At 43.9% G+C, this 20901-nt stretch overlaps 1 protein-coding gene and 2 long non-coding RNA genes across 8 annotated transcripts in view; all 3 read left to right on the top strand.

Moving 5' to 3' along the window:
- The window catches only part of Washc3 (WASH complex subunit 3), a 100359-nt gene that overhangs the window by 17335 nt on the left and 62123 nt on the right, over window positions 1–20901 (top strand). For 2 of the 6 annotated variants that reach the window (XM_037196853.1, XM_037196855.1), the window contains exon 5: window positions 2141–2248. In XM_037196853.1, coding sequence (XP_037052748.1) covers window positions 2141–2248 — 108 coding nt within the window. Of the gene's footprint in view, window positions 1–2116; window positions 2249–20901 lie in introns of all 6 variants that reach the window. The other 4 variants (XM_037196852.1, XM_037196854.1, XM_037196851.1 and 1 more) reach the window with 2 other exon arrangements.
- Window positions 15281–16176, top strand: LOC119086204. Its single transcript, XR_005089443.1, has 2 exons — window positions 15281–15392; window positions 16111–16176. It is a non-coding gene; the product is annotated as an uncharacterized LOC119086204 (long non-coding RNA).
- On the top strand, window positions 16977–19550 carry LOC114700623. Its single transcript, XR_003735721.2, has 4 exons — window positions 16977–17054; window positions 17987–18042; window positions 18514–18689; window positions 19453–19550. It is a non-coding gene; the product is annotated as an uncharacterized LOC114700623 (long non-coding RNA).

The following is a 20901-nucleotide window of genomic DNA, read 5'->3' as shown; positions in this document are numbered from 1 at the left end:
AATCACACCTGAATTTCTTAATCTGCTTTGCAGATTCAGAACTGCCTGGTATATGTCTGACAATTTTTGAGTTGTAAATTAATTCATTTAGAGCATTTGGAAGTTCTGTGGCCTTTCTGCATTTGTAAAATTGTATTGGTTTTGTGTTGATCAATCTAATAAAATGATTCTTGAGCATGATAACATTCAGATAAACTCATTTTTTCTTCATTGACATTAACTAGTATATTTCTATATAAAATACTTTGAAAAGGACTTATGCATTGCTTTATGCAGATTTTTATGGACATTATAGTCAACTCAGCTATCCCAGTACATGGGAGGTGGATGCAGGAGAATCAGGAGTTCAAGGTCATCCTTGGCTATGTAGTAAACTGGAGACCAGTCTAGGCTACATGAGACCCTGTCTCAACACAAAACAATAACAACATCATCTCTTTATTACAGTTTCTAAACTGTGAGTCAGAATCCTGTGGTTTCTATACTGTTTTTTGTGCAACTTTAATCTCATGGCTCAGATCTTATCATTGTTCACAGTAGAGTATCAGTTATTCAGATTGAGATCAACTTGAGAATGAAATGAAGGACAGTTGAGAGAAAGGATTAGGAGGCTTAATGGGCCATTCATATAGTAAAAGTCTGCTAGTGTGTGATTAAACCTTGTTAGGTCTTGGGTGTTGGCACAAGGTAGCAGCTGAGAGTTGAAAACTGTTAGACTGGGATGTAGCTCTCATTTGCTCCATTGGGCTTTGGAGGAGCTGTGCATTAGAGACGTAAAACATATGCTTGAATCTTTTTTCTTTTTATGCTTAACAATGTTTTTGACTCGTGTTTAAGTGTTTTGCAGATGAATATATATACTCATACATATTGTCATTTGTTTTTGTAACATTTAACAATATCACATAGTGGAAGAAACCAAAAGAATTTGTACTTGTTTTATTGCTTCAGAGTTCCTTTAAAAACAAAAGGATTTGGCTTACATATATATTATATTAGAAAAACTTCAATATATAAACATAATTTATGTTCATTTTTTAAAGACTGAAGATTGTTGTTTTGTTTTGTTTCTTTTCTTTTTCTTTTTCTTTCTTTTTTCTTTCTTTCTTTTTTTTTTTTTTTTTCCAAGACAGGGTTTCCCTGTATAGCCCTGGTTGTCCAGGAACTCACTCTGTAGAACAGGCTGGCCTTGAACTCAGAAATCCACCTGCCTCTGCCTTCTGAGTGCTGGGATTAAAGGTGTGCCACCACCACTGCCTAGCTAAGACTGAAGATTTTTAAAATAGTAATTTGTCCACATTTTAGCATTGATGCATTGTAATGGCATCTGTGGAAGAAATTCCTTGAAGCAGTTATGCCAATGCTGACTGAGAGTCACGAAAATGAGTTGATTCTGAGTGTTCAGATTGGTAGGGAAGCCAAGTACTGTGTGCTGGTGAGTCTTCACTGTGCCCCAGCTTCTGTAACCCAGCACTGTGCAGCGTCAGGACTACCACTGTTTAAAAACACCGCCCCTCAGTATTTGTCACCCAAACTAGTATTTAGTATTTTAGACACTCTGTTAACTTTGTTACCATTAATAACTGCTCAACACATACAATGTACAAAACCAGAGAATCTAGTTTTCTCCAAGAAATCTCTGAGCATCACTTTCTAAAGACGTAGAATCACCATATCCATTTAGAATATGATGGTTTTAATAAGTGAGGAGGACAATAGGGTACATGGCAGATCCTTAGAAAAGTCATTCATTGTCCATTAGTTGAGCAGTTGGCAAATCAAACTGTTTTACTAGTTTCCTGATATATCCACCCGTCATGTTTTATAGGATAAATAAAGGAAAACTAAAAATTCTGATGCCAAGGATACATTTGCATTTTAAGGAACAATATATTATTGATGATATTAATTTTAGCTTATAAAATTATATTATAATTTTATAAAATTATATTATAAAATTATAATATTTATAGGTATTTGGAAACATATATCCCATAATTAAATTGTTGGTATTTAAATGTAAGAATACAATTTTAAGTATGTATTACCTTATAATTATAAAAATAAACATCCCTTTTAAGTAACATGACAGATACTTTCTGTGACTCGTCTAAAGATTTACACAAACTCTCTACAGCAGGACAGCACACAAGACTCTGGACCACAGGAAAGTGAAGTTTCTTCAGAAAATATCGTAACTGTAGCCAAGGACCCAAGATACGCCAGATACCTCAAGATGGTTCAAGTGGTGAGCTAATTTATCTGTCTTCTCTGTCTAAACCTGCAGGTTTCACTGTTCTTTTTCCAATTTCCAGAAGTTCAATATTTCCCATTAGAATCAATTACACAGGGCTGGAGAGAAAGCTCAGAGGTTAAGACCACCAACTGCTCTTCCAGAGGTCCTGAGTTCAATTCCCAACACTCACATGGCAGCTCACAACTGTCTGTAACTCCAGTTCCAGCAGACCCGACTCCCTCATAAGACATACATGCTAATGCTCATAAAATAAAAATAAATAAAATGAAAAGTTTAAAATCAATGGCACTTCAAGTTGACATAGGTTAGCAGTTCAGTGTAGATTTGTGCCATTGTTTTATTTGAAATTTTGGCTATATCAGAAAAATGAAACAGGGCTGTTCCTCTGGTAAACCAATACTTGAGTTTGCTTCTCTTGTGCTACTGTAAATACGGTTTTAAAATATATTCTATTTTGATGTTCATTTATCAGTGATTTGGTTTATAAAAAAAGAACACAGCTCTCTTGGCTATATAAGGTAGTAGTGTTAATAGTATATGCCTTTATGTTTTTCTAAGCAATTATACATGGCCTGATGACAAATGTTTGTGGTTGTCTACAGCAGCAGACGTACATTTACTCCTGTACTTAAAGAAAGCCCTACTGCAGGTAGCTGAAAGAGCCAACAGAATATTATATTTCTGCTAATCAAAAAAATTAGCCAGACGGTGGTGGCACACGCCTTTAGTCCCAGCACTCAGGAGCAGAGGAAAGTGGATCTGAATTCGAGGCCATCCTGGTCTACAGAGTGAGTTCCAGGACAGCCAGGGTTTCAAAGAGAAACTGTTTTGAAAAACCTAAAGAAAAAAAAAAAATCAATGCTTTTAGAACATTTTGTTATCAGACAAAAAACAAAACAAAAAATAGTACTATAGACGAGAGAATAAATTTGTGTCCCAGCCAGTGGCATTATTTACTACCAAAACGACTTCAAGGCAAATACTGCTGTCGGATGGCGGAGAGAGCGGATTGGGTACTGTAGGTCTGCTGAAGTAGTAATGAAAGAGAAGCCACGCCCTCCCTCTGTGTGACAGAGCAGATCTGTCCCTTTGGAGTGGTCCATTGACAGTCAGTGGGCTGGCCTCTAAGTTTCAGGAGTAAGGTGGACTTTGGGATAAGAGTGTATATACATTTTTAGGCATTATTACATTGACATTTTTTTTCCCTCTGGTCATGTTTGGTTCTATTGTAGGTCTCTGGGCCATCCAGCCTCTGGGTTCTGGTCTTCCAGGCAGTGTCAGGGATGGGCTTACTCTCGTGGCATGGGTCTCACGCTGGACCAGTCATTGGTTGGCCACTCCCTTAATCTCTGTGCCACCCTTATCCTAGCCTGTCCCGTAGGCAGGACAGACTGTCGGTCAAAGGTTATGTGGCTGGTTGGTGTCCAATTCTTCCACTGGAAGGAAGTCTTGCCTGGTCACAGGAGGTGGCCAGTTCAGGCTACATATCTGCTATTGCTAGGAGTGTTAGCTGGGGTCATCCTTGTCGATTCCTGGGAGTTTCCCTTGCACCAGGTTCCTGCCTGACCCTGGAATGCTCCCCTCTACTGTACTCACAGATTGGTGCCTAGGTCAGTAGTCATCAGAGAGGCTTCATCCAGCAAGCGGTGGAAACAGATGCAGAGACCGAAGGCAAACATTAGGCTGAGCTAGGGAATCCTGCTGAAGAGAGGGGAGAAGGATTGTAGGAGCCTGAGGGGTCAAGGGCATCACAAGAAAAACCACAGAATCAACTAACCTGGCTCATAGGAGCTCGCAGAGGCTGAACCGACAACCAGGGAGCCTGCATGGGACTGACCTAGGCCCTCTGCCTGTGTGGGACAGTTGTGTGGCTTGGTCTTCTTGTGGGACTCCTTACAGTTGGAGCAATGGCTGTCTATGACTCTTTTGCTAGCTTTGGGGACCCTTTTCCTCCTACTGGATTGCCTTGCCCAGTCTTGATAAAAGGGGAGGTGCTGAGTCTCACTGCAACTTGATATGTCATGTTTTGTTGATATCCATGGGCGGCCTGCCCCTTTCTGAGCAGAAACAGAAGAGGAGTGGATGGGTGGGGGTTGGGGGCAGAGGGAAGGCCATCGGGTGGGGGGAAGAACTGGGAGGAAAGAAGGGAGGGGAAATTGCAGTAGTGATGTAAAATAAATAAATTTAAAAAAATTATAACAATAATTACAAATAATAAGTATGAGAACACTTTGTAGTAATAGTAAACTTTCTGGATTAAAAAAAGAAAGAGTTCAGCTTGAATATAAATAACAATGAACCCAGGAAAGAGTACACTTGCAAGATAAATTCTTAAAAACTTTGTGACTCTCAAAATAAGAAAGAAAAGCCTTCAGAATGACACATAAAAGCCTTTTCTGTGAGTGTCTTCTGATGTAACCCACCTAAGAAATGAGGAAATAGAGTCGGGTTTTCTGAAACCTCTCATCTAGGACTAGATGGCAGACCTGTGTCCCTGGTACCACTCCCCACCGCTACAGTTAGCCAGTCGGCTGCCATCTGGAAACGCCAAATGGGAGCTTTCCTAAGTAAGCAGTTCACCCACTGGAAATGAGTTGCTGTTCTGATGCATTCTCACTGGAAAGGAAGTCTTCCCCTGTCCATTGCATCCACCCGTGTACACGATCCATGTGTGCTGTTAGTCATCACAGTTAGCAGACAGCCTGCTGCACGACTGTGGAACGTGTGGGCAGGGTCATCTTCCCAGGTGCCTGGCAGGTCTCACAGCTCCTGCAGACACGCGGCGGGGGGGGGGGGGGGACGGGGGGGGGACGGGGGGGGGACGGGGGGGGACGGGGACACGACACGGGACGGGACGACGACAGACGACAGACGGGAGGGACGGGGGCGGGGGGGGGGGGGGGGGGGGGGGGGCCGGGACGGGACACTGGCTGTGTCCACTCAGGTCACAGATGTGGACTAAACACTTAAGAGATTATATTAGCGAGCCAGAGCCAGCTAACTTGGAGTTTTGATTTTTGTTATTAATTACTTAAAATAAGTTTCTCTCTCTCTCTCTCTCTCTCTCTCTCTCTCTCTCTCTCTCTCTCTCTCTCTCTCTCTCTCCTGTCTGTAATGATCCTTTATCATTTTTTCTGATCATACAATCTACCATCTCACTGGCTACGAAAGCCAGCGCCCTTAGGAGGCCTATGCGACAGATCTTCTCTAAGTCATCTGCCCTGTTACCTTTCTGACCCCTGTCCTCATTCACTCTGCCCTAGGTCACCTGGCCTCTGTGACGTTCTTAGCTAAGTGTGTGTTCAGTCTCCTGGCTTGGGGTCTTTCACATCAGCCATTCTCTGCCTGAAATACTTTTCCCCAATAGCTGCATGGCTTACTCACTTTTTCCTTCAAATCTTCATTTAAAATAGTACCTTCTAAGTGAGGACTTAGTCACCCTTCTTTAAATGACAATCTCCCCTGACCTTGTTTTCAGAATGATCAATCTATAAAATACACGTTCATGGCCCCACTCACAGAATTGGAATCTCTAGATGTGGAAGTCAGAGCCAGATCATATATGTTTTTAAAATGGTTTCTAATTTAAAAGTATTTTAAAATCATTTTGTTAATGCTGTTATAAATTTTTATTTAAAGTATTTTTTTAAAAATAAATGTTTTGTTAAGGAAGAAAGAACAAACATAGCTCTTTAGAAGTGCTTGACTTAACTCTAGACCATCTTTTTTTACTCTGTGCCTGAATGAAGCAGGGGTCCAGTTTGGAACCAACCTTCTCAGACCTCAGATGCGAACAGTGCCCCTGTGTTAAGCTCCTGGCTTTCTGGAGCCTGTGGTACAGGTATCTCTGTGTTCTGGGCTCTGGAAGTGGCGCCTTCGTGGGATCTCCCTCTTGGGACACATGGACGTGGCCTTCATCTGTCACACTGCCTCATCAATCATTCTTCTCTCTGCTTTTAATTTTCAAGCATTGTGGTTCTTACATGCCTCTCGGTCAGTGAAGTTGGAGGCTGTTTTCTAATTGTTTGGGGGTGGTTTTCAAGCAGAAAGGGAGAAACAAGATCTTCGCCCCACCATCCCCAAACTGGAAGTTCATCCAAGTTAAATTTAATTTCATTGTTTTTAGTTCATTGTGCCAACCTGTATCCCAGACTCTTATTACCCAACTTTTGTTTCCTAGTGCTCCTTGTCCTGAATTCCATTCTTCATTCAAACCAAACCACAAATCCTTCCTCACATAAGCGGCACAGTGCTTTTCCAGCTCGGAACCTAGATTCTGCTTCTCTTAATTACTACTTTTCAAATTCTGCTCGTCTCACATCCCAGATTCTGAATGTACCAGTTCATAAAGCTAAAACAGTAGCTCCTTTCCTTAACCTAGCCAGCCATTTTTTCTATATTCATTATGGAATTTGTTATTTCATACCCTTCTCTATGAAAAAAAAATATATATATATATATATGGAGAGAGAGAGAGAATATCACCAGTCAAAGGATGAACTGCATGAGGAGAAATAGCCTTGAGGAATCTTTATATTCACTTCAGCACTTGTACTGGCTAATTTTTTTTTAATCAATATGAAATAAGCTAGGGTCATTTGGGAAAAGGACTCTTAATTGAGAAAATGCATCCATCAGATTGGCCTATAAGCAAGTCTGGCAGGCATTTTCTTGATTACTGATTAATGTGGAAGGGCCCAACCCACTGTGGGTGGTACCACCCCTGGGCAAGTGGGCCTAGGTATTATAAAAGAGCAGGCTGAGCAAGCCATGGGGAGCAAGTTGATAAGTAGCATTCACCCATGGATTCTGTTTTAATTTCTGCCTCCAAGTTCCTACCTTAACTTCCTGCCCTGGCTTCCTTGAATGAGGGGATCTGACCTGAGAGTTGTACGCTAAAATCAACCCTTTCCTCCCCAAGTTGCTTTGTGTTATGGATCTTCATCATAGTGAAAGCAACCCCAACTAGGACAGCAGTGTAAGGGTCCTCAGGTAGTCTTTCCAACCACAGTGTGATGCTGCCCGTCTGCTCTCTGCTCCAGCTTCAAGCAGGGTGGAAATGCATAATTAGCTCCTGTTTCTCCAAGTTGTTGGTGTTAAATGTTTTATAGGACATTTAAACATTAAAGGCTAGATGTGTCACTCAGGGTTAACACTAATCTTTGGAATCTGGTTATTAATCTATATGTAAACACTTTCTGATGTTTCTTAGATGTGTTGTGAGTAGCTGTCAAAATTGGAATTGGACAAGCATGATGGTGTTAGAGTCTGCTTTAGAAAATGCCTGATGGTAGAGCCATTAGAGACCCATGTCATCTACTCATTCAGTTTATCAGTGACAGGAGAAGAATTACTGAGATTATTAGACTAGTAACCCAGGGTGGTGAGATGCCTTCCTGTTTTCTCTTGGCCTTCTAATCTGCTGTATACTCTCCCAAGGTGGTTTAATTCCTTGAGTGTGAAAATAAGCAGTTTAGTGGGTATAGACAAAAACGATAAACATACTTCACTGCCATCCCCCAAAAGCAGCCTAATCTAGCTAATTCTAGTGCGTTCCTTCATTGTGAAAGGTACTTTACTTTGTCTGAAAATTCAGAGGTTTTATTAAAATGCCATATTTTTCTCAGCTTCAGAGGGTCACTAATGTTTCCCTTGCTTTCCTAGGACTGTTCATGCAGAGAAACTTATCCTGAGAGGGTTAACTTGTGTATAGACATGGTCTTGAGTAATGTGCTTTCCACTGTACACAGTACTGTAAGCCATGAAGCTGTATGTAGACATGGGCTTGAGTAATGTGCCATCCACTATACATGACTGTAAACCACTGAAGCTGTATGTAGACATGGTCTTGAGTAATGTGCCATCCACTGTACATAGTACTATAAGTCATGAAGCGAAGTCATGGAAGCCCTTTTTAGCTATTAGGGAGGCATTTGTATTTGTATTGACAAAAACAAAGAAAGCCTGGCCTAAAACAAAGCAAATCTGTCTCTGACAAAAGAAACCACATGACTTATATCAGCGGTATAAATTATACTCTCAAAAGGGAGTCGGTGGTACCACCACGCCTCCCCTCCTCCGCACAGTGCTGACGTCCCATTCTTCTTCAGGACCATTACGTTCCTACTCATCCACCTGGGCTGAGCTTATCTTTTTTTTTTTTAACAGATTTAATTCACTTTATTTTTCTTGTATAAAAACCCTTATGTGGTGGCCACAGCTGGAGCCTGGGTTCTCTGAACAGACACTCTGGTGTGGGTTTTCACAAGATGGTCAGTAAATTCCTGATAAGGAGATTTGGTGAACACAGTCTCTTTCCAGAGGTCGGGGGTCAGGTAGCTGTAGGTCTTGGAAATGGCATCAAAGGTGGCCTTGGCAAAGTTGCCCAGGGTGGCAGTGCAGCCCCTGGCTGACGTGTAGCAGTCATCAATACCGGCCATCATCAGTAACTTCTTAGGCACAGGAACAGAGACGATGCCAGTGCCCCTGGGGGCAGGGATGAGACGCACCAACATAGAGCTTATCTTTATCCGCAGTGTGCTAGTCTCACTCGGCAGCATCTTGTTACTGGAGATGCTCTCAGTGATCATCTTTTCTCCTGCTTTCTCCCCGAATTGTTCAGAAACATTTCATCCTCTCAACTAGACAGGGTCCTTTTCAGGCCTCCTCAGTGTTTTTTGTCATATAAAAAGCTTGGGTTTGTAGACTACCTATGTAGTGATCATTCACCTCCCTCTGGGAAAGTCCTACAGGTCACAGAAACATCCCTTTCCTTTTCAAGCTCCCTCTGAGATGCACTGTCATCTTTTGGGGCTTCCTCCCTAAGGCACCATGACAACAGCCTCTTCCTAAGCCCTCGCTGTCTTCAGGAGTTTATTGCTTTTCCAGTGGTCCTATCTCACTTGTCCCATTCCTGTAAGTCCATCTTCAATTACTTGGTATAAATGTCTCCAAACAGAAGCTAGCATGGCCTTTGTTTGTTTCACAAGTCCCTGCCGCAGACCAGGAAACAATACCTTTCATTGTGGCTTCTGCACCCTTTCCGGTTACACGTGTGGAAGACATTGCAGAAAGCAGTTGTTTTGAGGGACAGTGTGAGCGCCTAGAAGCGCGTTTGCCTCGGAAACACAAAGCTCCTTAGCTTTGCCTTAGGCTGCGTGTGACCACGGTCAAGTCTGTTTCCCCGTGTAAGCTGAGACCTGAACTTCCTCTCGATTTATGATCTGTTCATTAATCCTCAGATTTGGACCATGCCATTAGTAAAGGTTCCTGGAACACCTGCAGGCACTTTCTGATTTTTTCTTTTCCTTTTAAAGTAAGTTTTATACAAGATTTTTCAGTGAGTAATACTATTTTGTTCCAAATGTGGCAGATAATTGCTTCTGATTTAGTGCTTGTTACCCTAAGAGTGTGGCACCAGCCTTTGCTAAGTTACATTTTGCTTTTATAACTTAACTGGAATAGTGTACATAGATCACTTTTCCAACCAGTCTCCCCCCTTTTCCTGGCAGAGCTTGGTGAATCTTGTGCCAGTAATAAATTGTGCATTGGGAAAGTCCTGCTTCCACATGAAGGAGGCTAATGAGTTGTACTTTTGAAACCATATTTGCCAAAACAGTCTCTTCAGACACTTAGACTGTTCAAAGCTCTATTTTCTTTGGCTTGCTCAAAATGTGAATTGAATAATCTCTGGTTCTGGTGGTTCTGATGTATCCATTGCCAGGAGTGAACGTTGGCCTAGGGAAATAGGACTCCATTACCTAAGGGCACAGAGTCTCCAAATGATTATTAGAGATGTTCATCAAGAGGTGATACACTTTGGACCTGGGGATGCAGTCAAGCATGATGTAGAGCTCTCTTTAGAGAGCAAGCAAGGTCGAGTTACCTTAAGAGTAGTCCATACCCAGACCCTTTGTATATGAGTACAGCGTGGCTTCCCATGGTCTAAGAAGCTCCAGGATAGGTTGCTTATCACTGCAACCATGTGACCAAAGGACAGAGTTATGGTTTGTGGTGATGCCAGCTGTTGAACACTGGTCTCAGATTTAGTTTAACAAGTATATGTTACTGCTATGTGTTTCTTTTTTGTAATACCTGAAGTTTTATAATATATATATTATATATAATAGTAAATCTGTGTGTGTGTGTGTGTGTGTGTGTGTGTGTGTGTGTGTGTGTGTGTGTGTGTATTTAATAGTAAACACCAAGGCTGTTTATTCTAACGTAGGAAGATTGTCAGGATGAAGGGGTCAGTCTCATGCTGCTTGCTGAAGGGAAGCCACATACCCAGTGATGTGGCAAGCTTCCTGTTTTGTGACAACTAAGTGATCACCATGTCAGTGTGACAGGTCTCTGTAGTGCGGTGGACCCATCACGAGGAAGTAAGAGCTGGGATAAATGAGACTTGGGTGGCCTCTGATAGCTCCTCTCTTCTGCATCCTACCTCATAGAAGTACAAGAACTTAGCCGGGCAGTGGTGGCGCACGCCTTTAATCCCAGCACTTGGGAGGCAGAGCCAGGCGGATCTCTGTGAGTTCGAGGCCAGCCTGGGCTACCAAGTGAGTTCCAGGAAAAGGCACAAAGCTACACAGAGAAACCCTGTCTCGAAAAACCAAAAAAAAAAAAAAAGAAGTACAAGAACTTCACTTAATCAGGGGATGTAACAGTCAAAATATTGCCTAGGACTTGATAGCAGAGAACCCAGAAAGAAAACTGTCATTTTTTGATTAATATAAAAATTACTAATTTTCTCCTAGTGTCAGTGAACTGAACTCTAAGAATGCTATTTGTAAAATATTTTCATGCCAATTATAAAATCTATAAGACTGGGTTTTCAATCATTTTTGCTTTTCTTTTAAACCTCTGCATGTTACCTTGGAAGTTGGGGAGCTCAGAGCAAGTCATGGTGTACATAAAATTAAGAAATATTCCTTCCTGCCTGACATTGTGGCAGATCCTCGACTCCCAGGGCTTAAGAGGCTGGGGCAGGAAGATCACAGATTTAAGGACCACCTGGGCTACATATGAAATACAGGTCAGCCTGGGTTATAGAGTGAGTCACTGTCTCCGAAACAAAAAGAAATGTGCCTTTAAATTATGTATTTTTCTTTCTGTGTGTTGGGTTTTCTTATTGACTTTGTTCTTTTTTGTGCTGGGGACTGAATGTGGGACCTTCCAAATGCTAGGCAGGAGTTCTGCCACCGAGCTTCTTTGGAACTTTAGATTTGGTTTGGTTTTGTAAAACAGGCTTTCTCTGTGTAGCCCCGGCTGTTTTAAAACTCACCCTGTAGCCCAGGCTGGCCCCAAACTCAGAGATCCATCTGCCTCTGCCTTCCTAGTGCTGGGGTTAAAGGCCTGTGCCACCACTGCCTGGCTCTTGTTTTGTTTTGTTCTGTTCTGTTCTGTTTTGTTTTGTTTTGTTTGTGACAAGTCCTCAGTTTCTAGGCTGGCCCTGCATTCACTCTGGAGTCCAGACAGTTCTTAAACATGTTGTCTTCCTGCCTCAGCCTCCCAGGTAGCTAGAATTAACAGGCCTGTGATACCTGGCCCAGCTTCATTTATCTTTTTTTTTTTAACAAAAAAACAAAAAACACTTTTTGTTTTTATAAATATGGGTGTTAGCAATAGACAATAAGTCTAACTCAGATGTGAGCGTTCATGTTTTCCCTGAGGTGTGATAAAGACAGCAGGAAATAGCTGCCATGCAGCAGACCGCTGCGTCTGTCTTATGTGGGTGTCCGTATCTATTGGTGCTGTTGCCTCTGCCCCCTTGACTCCTCAGCTGTCCCCTTCACTGATTTCACCATTGCCGGACTTCTGTAGTTCAGTGTGTTTGCGTACTAGTGTGGCAGATTTTTCACTGTGGCACTTTTATCAACGTGTTCATTTGTTTCCGGAAACTAGTTGTTTGCTGTACTGCTTTTATGCCTGGTGCTTAATGTGCCTGGAAAATATATTTTGAACTGTCAACCTTTGGAAGGTCAAAAGTTCTCAGTCACATATGAAGAACAGCCCCAGATCAAGAAACTGATGTACGTGCATGGAGGCCGGTCTCCCTAGAGTTGCTGATAGACGCTTGGCTACAGTACACTTGAGTTCATTGTTTTTAATGTGGTATTAGATACTTTTAAATTGATTTCATTTAAACACAAGTTTTAGGGGTAGAGGGGTGGCTCAACAGTTAATGGTTCTTGCTCCTCTTGTGGTTTGGTTCCCAGCACCCATAGTAGGGAGCTTACAGCTGCCTGTCCCTCTGCTCCAGAGGATCTGATACCATCTTTTGACCACGGCAGGCACCAACAAGCACACCACACACACACAGGAGTAAGTTAAAATGGGTAAGTAGAAAATAAGAAAATAGAAAATGCAAAGTAATATTTAAAATGTAGTTGAGAGCCAGCAAGATGGCGCAGCGGGTTAAGACATTTGCCACCATGCCTAAGAACTTGAGTTCAGTCCCCAGCACCTGCATAAAAGTAAATGTGATAAGAATGTACTTATTCTTGAAGTCATCAGATGTTGTTTTAATGGCATTATAATTAAAATAACTTAGATAATACATAAGATACGTTATCTGAAATAACTTCTTAAAGTCAAGTATCCATTTCATCCAACTTTGCTAAAGGCCAGTAAAACTGGTTTCAGTGTATTAAACCACAGGAGCACAGCACCTGCCCTCCTCCATCCTGGAGACAGAAGGCACAAGTCAGCAAGCTCTGCTGGCTTCATTCCCTTCATTTACACAACCTCTCCTAGCTCCCCAGAGGTTGTAGGGAAGGCACAGCATCTTCTCCGGCCTCTCTCGGGCACAGGCACTGACTGGAAGGATCTTTGTGCCTGCTGGGGCCTTCCTTCACTCCAACCCCCTGTACGTTAGTTCCCAGCTGTCGTTCATCCACGCTGTTCTCTCTTCTGTACTGACCACCTTTGCCAGAAATAAGGGACCACCCCTGAAAGTTTTCCAAATGGGCAAAGGGGAACAATAACCACTGGAATTTAAGCAGTTACTTCCTTTTGCTTATACATAGTTCGCACCTTTCCTCTTAATTTATTTATCAAGCATTTGGGTTAATTTATAAGACAAACAATAAAGACCAGAAAACCTGTGAGCTGTCATAGGAAGCAGGCTTCCTCAGGAGGGAGAGGATGCCTGTCAGCAGGTCCAGACCTGAACAGTCCTGAAAAGTCTCCAGCACACAGCAACGTCTTTCATTTCCTGACCTAGGTTCACAAAGACATTTAATTAGTTGCTTAGATCAAGGCTGATGATATGTCATTACCAGATTCAAGGCTCTTTACTCTGGCTCGGTAGCCTCCATGGGTGCTTAACTCTGGCCATCTTTCTTTGTGTGTATATGGATTATTAAGGTCAAAGAATGTGAGAATCATATTGCGGCTGCCTAAACACCTTACTTTAACTAGAATATTAACTCGGAAGTAAATAGTCTGTGAATTAAATCACTAGAATCTTCTCTATTGCCTTTATTGCTATATTTGCAGAAATGGCTTTAAATTTACTTGAATAATATGTGCATGTTTTTAACATCTGAATTCATAGACTCATAATTTGATTAGCAAATTCTAATGATTTTATAATAAATTTTGGGGAGCTGAAGTGAAGGCTCAGTAGTATAAAGAATATTTACACTTGCAGAAGATTTGAGTTCTGTTTCCGCACCCACATCACACTGCTCACAACCACCCATAACTCTTAACTCCAGGATCTGGCACCCTCTTCTAGATTCTGAGGGTACTTGCACATACCTTCATATAGACCCAGGCATATACGTATGCATAATTTAAATAAACATTTTAAGTTATTTGCAAATTTAGAAAGTTAAAGTATAATAAAATTTAAAATGAGAGTGAATACATTTATAGTAAGAAGTCATCTGGTTAGAATGAGGTGATGATTCACCAATCTCGAATCAGAGTCTACAGATAGATATCAGAGAAGGCAATAACAGTTCTTAGAATCAATCTATCAGCTCACAGGATCAAAGATAAACTGGCCCAGGTCAAGAGTGCAAACACACACACCATATTAATCCCAATACCTAGAGAAGAGCAAAGATGGCATGTGGAGAACTCTCGATGATTTAACGACAAATCAGTAACATTCTATCACAAATAAGCAATTGTTGAAGTAACATGATGAAAATAACCCGGACCATCTGGCCCCCAATCTAGATGAATGTCTTGGCAGCCATGTGACATACTGAAGTGGCTAACCTTTATATGACTCCATTTTTGCTCACTGTAAAAATTGAACTGGGGTGGGGGAGTGTCAGGTGTCCAGGTAGACAGTTATACCAGAAATGAAAGTGAGAGGGTGACCCTGAACCTTGATCCTCCTGGCTGGGTCTACCAAATTCTGGGATAACAGGTGTGTGTGAGCATGGCATGTTGGCTCCTACTCTTTCATGGGCCCAGGACTGTAGGGAACAGCGAGGAATCCCGAGTCAGTGGGAGGCCAAGTGCCTTCAAGGTCTTCATCTTCCTTGGAGGCCGCTCTACAACAGTACCCACAGAGGAGCTACAGGAATGCTTAAAACACAAGGGTGTCTGAATGAAGGACCCTTCTGTGGGGCTTAGCATGGGAACAGATATAAAAACCACGACAGGCCCCAAGTGTTCAATACAACCCTGTCAGAACCTACAGTACACTGGCTGTGCCCACCTCCAGAGAGGGAAGGATCTTCCCCTACCAAGCCTGCCAGGCCAAGCCTCTACAATTACTGAGAGTAAATCTACATTAGGGTATTTTGGGCCAGGCTCTGGACACATCAAGGAAAAGAGAAAAACACTCTGTTCCTTTCTCTACAAAGGAACAAATGTGAACAGTAGCTAAGTGGTCTTTTGACAGACATGGAATCAACCCAAGCCAGCAGGGTTGGATGTGTTTTGGCTACAGTTGGGGTTTTCTGGCCCTGGACCCACGGGGCATCGCTAGTCCCTCCCCATCTGTTCTGGCTTAGGGAGGCTATCTTTGGAAGCAAGGGCTTCATTGAGAGTTATTCTCTTTAGGGTAATGAAGCAGATGCCATAACCTTGGATGCCGGTTGGGTGTATGAGGCAGGCCTGACTCCCAACAACCTAAAGCCTGTGGCAGCAGAGACCTATGGGATACCTGAAAGTAAGTTCTCCCACATCGTCCAGGACGGTGTGTTGTGGCTTTGCCTCCTGGTAGAGATTAAATCTCCTTTCATAGGCAGCTATCACATATTATATACTAGCAAGTGTTCTCTTTGGGAGTCAGTGGGAGTGAGAAGATCTTCTAGCCTCTAGGCACAAATCAAAGCATCTGGGGACTTCGGCTGGTTGAAGCTGGTATGGACCTTCTGAGTCAGGCATCCTCACTGGACAAAGAGAGCAACCTGGGGTCCAGCTTGGCCTTCATTGGCCCTGGTGATTTGTCTGAGCTCCCTGGAGCCTCAGGTGCCATGGACACGGGAGAACCCACCCTATGGTACACAGTGAGAGCCCAACAGTCCAAGAAGTCTTCTAAGATTGATCTGCCTGTCCTATCACCAGAGGACATAAATAACTTTGAGGGGGGCAGGGAATGTGAGCCTGTGTTGCTGCAGCTGCGCATTCCTGGTGCCCTGGGTTGACGAGAGTAAGGTAAACAGAGCATCCTTGACCCGTGAGCAGGTGCTTCTCAACTCTGTTTTCTGGGATGATGCTACAAGTGTACCATTTGTCTTGAAGCCTACAGAAGTTTCTCTGGCTTCTTACCAGTCAGCTCCATCTAAGTTACACCTGGGTCTCTCTCTTCCCTCAGTCAGACCAAAGCACTGATGAGTGCTTCCCTGTGCCCTGTCAAAGCCCTCCATTCACACTGTCCCTTTCAGAGCCACAAACTTCCTACTTGGCTGTGGCCGTGGTGAAGAAGGATACAGGCTTCCAGCTGAACGAGCTCCAAGGAAGAAATCCTGCACACTGGCCTGGGCAGGTCTGCAGGATGAATGTCCCATCGGCTTACTTTTCTGCAATTTTCCGGAGCCTCGCAGTCCAATTGAAGGGTAACTATCACCTATTCTTGGATGTCCTGCTGAGGTCACAGAGTCATGATTAGTCAGGCAGGTAGGCTGAACTCTCAGGTGGTGGAGAGAGATTGAAGCACAGAGAGTGGCGGTCTGTAGCACCAGCTGCCATGAGAAGTGGCAGCTGAGCCATTTTTGTTGTTGTGAGCGCCAATACCCCAGCAGAGGCTAGCCTGAAGAGAGGAAGAAAGGGCAGATGGGTCCACAGTGGATTTCCATATTCACTTTAGCAGCTGGGACTGCCCCACCCTAACCCCCAGTTCCTGGCTGGAGATGTGAGTCATTCTGCTAAAGGTGCTTTGGTGCCACCTGCTGGTCATGAGGTTGTCCTGCACCTCTCTAGGCTGCTCTACCACTGCCAGGGCGCCCTTGATCGGACAGATCTGGGAGCAGAGGAGGCCGACAAAAGCTAGGGCAAGCCTTGGTGGCAGGAAGTAGGGACTGGTGTACCTTGGAGGGCAGGGTTAACCTATTCCTGTTTAGAAACCGTGCTTAGCACATGCAAGGCTGAGCTAAGACTGTGCTTTCTGGCTTCATGGCTTCACGCCACTGCATTCCCTTGCCAGCCAGACTGGGTGATGGCATTCTGCTTACGCCTTGTCGTCCATTTCTTTGTATTGAGCAGCTGTGGCCAGTTTTTCTCGGGCAGTTGTGTCCCCTGTGCGATCCGGTGGCTTTCCCCAACTGTGTCAACTGTGTCCCGGCTGTGGCTGTTCTCTACAACCATACTTTGGCTACACAGGCGCCTTCAAGTGAGTGAGATGGCCGCTCTGTGGTGGCCAGTGCTGGAAGTCCTCAAATGGGGTTTCTTTGCTGACCCAAAGCAGATGACCTGCCTAAAGGCATCTAGGGGGCTTCAACTTCTCCCAAGGAGGCAGTGGTACAACTTGGACTCTTAAGGCCAGGCGAGGCTACATTCCCTTTCATCTGATGTCAAAGGTCAAGCCCTGTCTGGGAGTCCTCTCTTTCCTCAGAGCTCTTGCATCTGGCTGGTGTCTCCTCTCATCGAGCTGGGCAGCATCCAAAGGGACCTAGTGCCTGTGGGCGTGACAGAGCCTCTGCCCCCGTGACAGCAGTGAACCATGCTCAGTGTACTGGATGCTCCCCTGTCCCCACTCCAACAGTACATGTGGCTTTTAAAAAAACTTTTTTTACATATATTTTGATCATATTCTTTCCTTCCCCAACTCCTCTAGGTCCTATACACACACACACACACACACACACACCACCACCACCACCACACCACAACAACAACAACAACAAAACAAAGGTCAAAACAAAACAAAAACCAAACAAAAAGCACACAGGGGGAAAAGAAAACAAAATATGGGGTCTGCTTTCCATTGGCCAACTACTCCTGGGGCATGGGGCCTGCCCTGAAGAAAACTGATTTTCCAAGCAAGCAAGCTTCTTGGTTGGGGTGGGAGGGAGGTCTTTATGACATGTGGCTGGTTTCTTGCTCTCTTTTTATCTTGTTTATAAGCTGAAGTCCTCCTAGCAAGGGTAGAAATACCATCATCTTCTCCACTAGAGATTTGAAGCCTTTTTACATTAAATGTCTCCCTTTTCTTTCGCCATTTTGGGGTACAAATTGAGGGCATTCATCTTGGTGAGCTCACCCTCCCTCAGCAGTGCCCTGGATGTCAGCAGACCACAGAGTTCATGTGCTTCTTTTCCACAGGTGCCTGAAAGACGGAGGTGGTGATGTGGCCTTTGTCAAGCATACAACCATATTTGGTAAGTGATGGAAAGGACTGTGGGGCAGGTACCCTACCCCCTTTTTCACAGTTGGTAGGCGGACATGAGCATGCAGGGTTTCTCTACCATTGTGTGAGTTTCAACATGCGTGGAGGCAGGTGGCTTTGGGGGGGTCGCCACCTAGATTCCTGCCTCTTTCTGTCACCAAACCGCATAATGGCTCTACCTCTAGGGCAGATTTGCCATAGCCAAGCTTTGGAGGTTGGTCTGGCTGACCTTGGCCTGTCAGCAGTCTTGCTGAGCTCAGACTCATGGGATAGAGGCAGTCATTGCTTCCTGGCCCACAGACGCCTCCATGCCTTCATCTGGTTAGGCGCCGCTTCCTGCATGTTCCTTGGCCCTCAGAAATCCCTTCAGGTCGAACCTTCAGCTTATGCTTTCTATGATGATATACTACAAAGGACGAGGGGCTCAGCCTACCACAGGCTGACCTGAGCTTTCCCTCCTCAGAGTCCTGCCAAACAAGGCTGACAGGGACAATACGAGCTGCTCTGTCCTGACAACACCCGCAAGCCAGTGGATCAATATGAGCAGTGCTACTTAGCCCGGATCCCTTCTCACGCTGTTTGTGCTCGCAGTGTGGATGGCAAGGAGGACTTGATCTGGAGATTCTCAAAGTGGCCCAGGTATTCCACCCACCATCCTCTCCCCTGCTTACAGATCTGTGCTCGATCTTCTTGATATCGGCACGTACTAGAACAGTCCTTGTGTATGTTCAGGACACAGTGGGACCTTGTCATGCATTACCAACCTCTCCAGCTCCCAGTTGGGACTCCTCATAGAGTAGCAGTGTCTTCTCTGGTATCAATATTCACCATTTTGACCAATGACACCTTCCTCATCTAAGGTAGGCCCTCAAGTCCAGAGCAAATCCCAGCTCCTCTATAACCCAAAAGGAAAGAGAATCTCTCTTTATCTCCCCACCCCCCCCGACACACACACACACACAACACACACACACACACACACACACACACACACAACACACACCATCCTGACTGCAGAGGGACAGGCTTTCCCCTGCAAGTTCTGTGCCTCTTGCTGGGTTGGTTAAGACAACTTCCTCTGGTCCCGCTACTCATCTGTCCATCATGAGTTTAAGGGGACAACCATCCAGTGCCAGCCTCTGCACTAGACTCACTTCCTGTTCTCAGCTAGCTCTCCACCGCTCAGAAGCACAGGGGAGGAGAAATATGGTACGGTCCTTAAAAATACTGACAAAGATGGTGCTGGGTGATGAGAGCATGCTTGAATGCCTTGTTTCCTGGTACTCCAAGTTTCTTGTGGTTTTAAAGTCAGTTTCCTGGAGTTTTCCCTGTTCTTCCAGTCCTGCTTTTTACCTCCCTGATCCCTGTTGCTCTTTGCTGCTCTGTTTTTTCCCGGAAACAGGAACATTTTGGCAAAGGCACATCGAAAGAATTCCAACTGTTCAGCTCTCCTTTGGAGAAAGACCTGCTGTTTAAGAATTCTGCCATCGGGCTGATAAGGGTCCCTCAAGAATGGACTACAAGCTGTACCTCGGCCATAATTATGTCACTGCCATACGGAATGTACGGGAAGGAACATGTAAGTACTCAGGAAAAGCCAGGAAGGTGGGCAACCAAGCAAGTTTAAGAAGCAGCCATAATCTTTCTGGGGACTGTCAGCCTCTCCTGGGGTTCCTATTTCTGTCATGCTTGTGAGCACAGGGCTGGACTAATGCTGGGTGCATCAACCACCAGGGCTTTAAAGGCTGTTCACATTTAAAATGACTGGTCGTACTGGTATCATTTCCTCTGCATAAATCAGGGCATTCCGATGCCCTTTATGAAGCCATTAGACCATTATAATAATAACTTCAAAGTTTCTGCAGATCACACACGCTCTTGCCAATCAGGTCAACATGACATAAGAAGCTTAGGTCAGGGAGGTTACTGCCTGGGCTCTTGGACGAGCCCAAGTCGTCCAAGGCTACTTGCCTCAAGATAGGTAGGTAGGTAGGTAGGTAGGTAGGTAGGTAGATAGATAGATAGATAGATAGATAGATAGATAGATAGATAGATAGATAGATATAGATAGACAGACAGACAGGCTACTTGCCTCAAGATAGATAGATAGATAGGTAGGTAGGTAGGTAGGTAGGTAGGTAGGTAGATAGATAGATAGATAGATAGATAGATAGATAGATAGATAGATAGACAGATTCTGTCTACCACTTACACAGGATAGTAGAGGGAAGAAATTGGGTCTCCCGAAGCTCCATGTTACTCTTAAATCAACAAATACTTGAGTAGTTACAGATACAAAGAAAACATTTTATGCACTCCTGGCCATTAGCACGAGTTTATTGTGTTACAAGTGTATTTTATGGGGCTTGGGATGGTGTTAATAACATGGGGAAACTGGTGTAGCTATGTTTTAAAGTATCTCATAATAGATTCCTAACTTTTGGAAATGATTTTCTTAAAGGTTTTAAACTTCATGTGCATCCAGGTGAAGTTTAATTTCTTATCCCTAAAACATAGAGACAGAACTGCTAAGTGTATTTATTCTATGAATAAAGTCACAGGGATTGCCTTACCAACTTCCTGGGCCCTGAGAATGGCTGGTGTGCCTTTGCCCATTTCTTCCTGTGAGCTGACCCCCCTGCATCTGTGAAGATGGCAGATAAGCAGTCAATGAGAAGGTGCTTCTGACCAGGATGCTCATCTCTTGGAATAATCCTTGCAAAAAAACTCAGTCACTACTCCTTTCCCTAGAAATGGCTGTTTGGTACTGGGCAAGATTTGTGACCCGCATACATATTTAGGTTGAAGATAGAAACACTTAGAAGGAACCATCTCCACATTAATATGGGAG

The sequence above is a fragment of the Peromyscus leucopus genome, chromosome 18, assembly GCF_004664715.2.
Source record: "Peromyscus leucopus breed LL Stock chromosome 18, UCI_PerLeu_2.1, whole genome shotgun sequence".
Lineage (NCBI taxonomy): Eukaryota > Metazoa > Chordata > Mammalia > Rodentia > Cricetidae > Peromyscus > Peromyscus leucopus.
The sequence above is the reverse complement of the archived record's forward strand: the minus strand, read 5'-3'. Positions and strand labels throughout refer to the sequence as shown.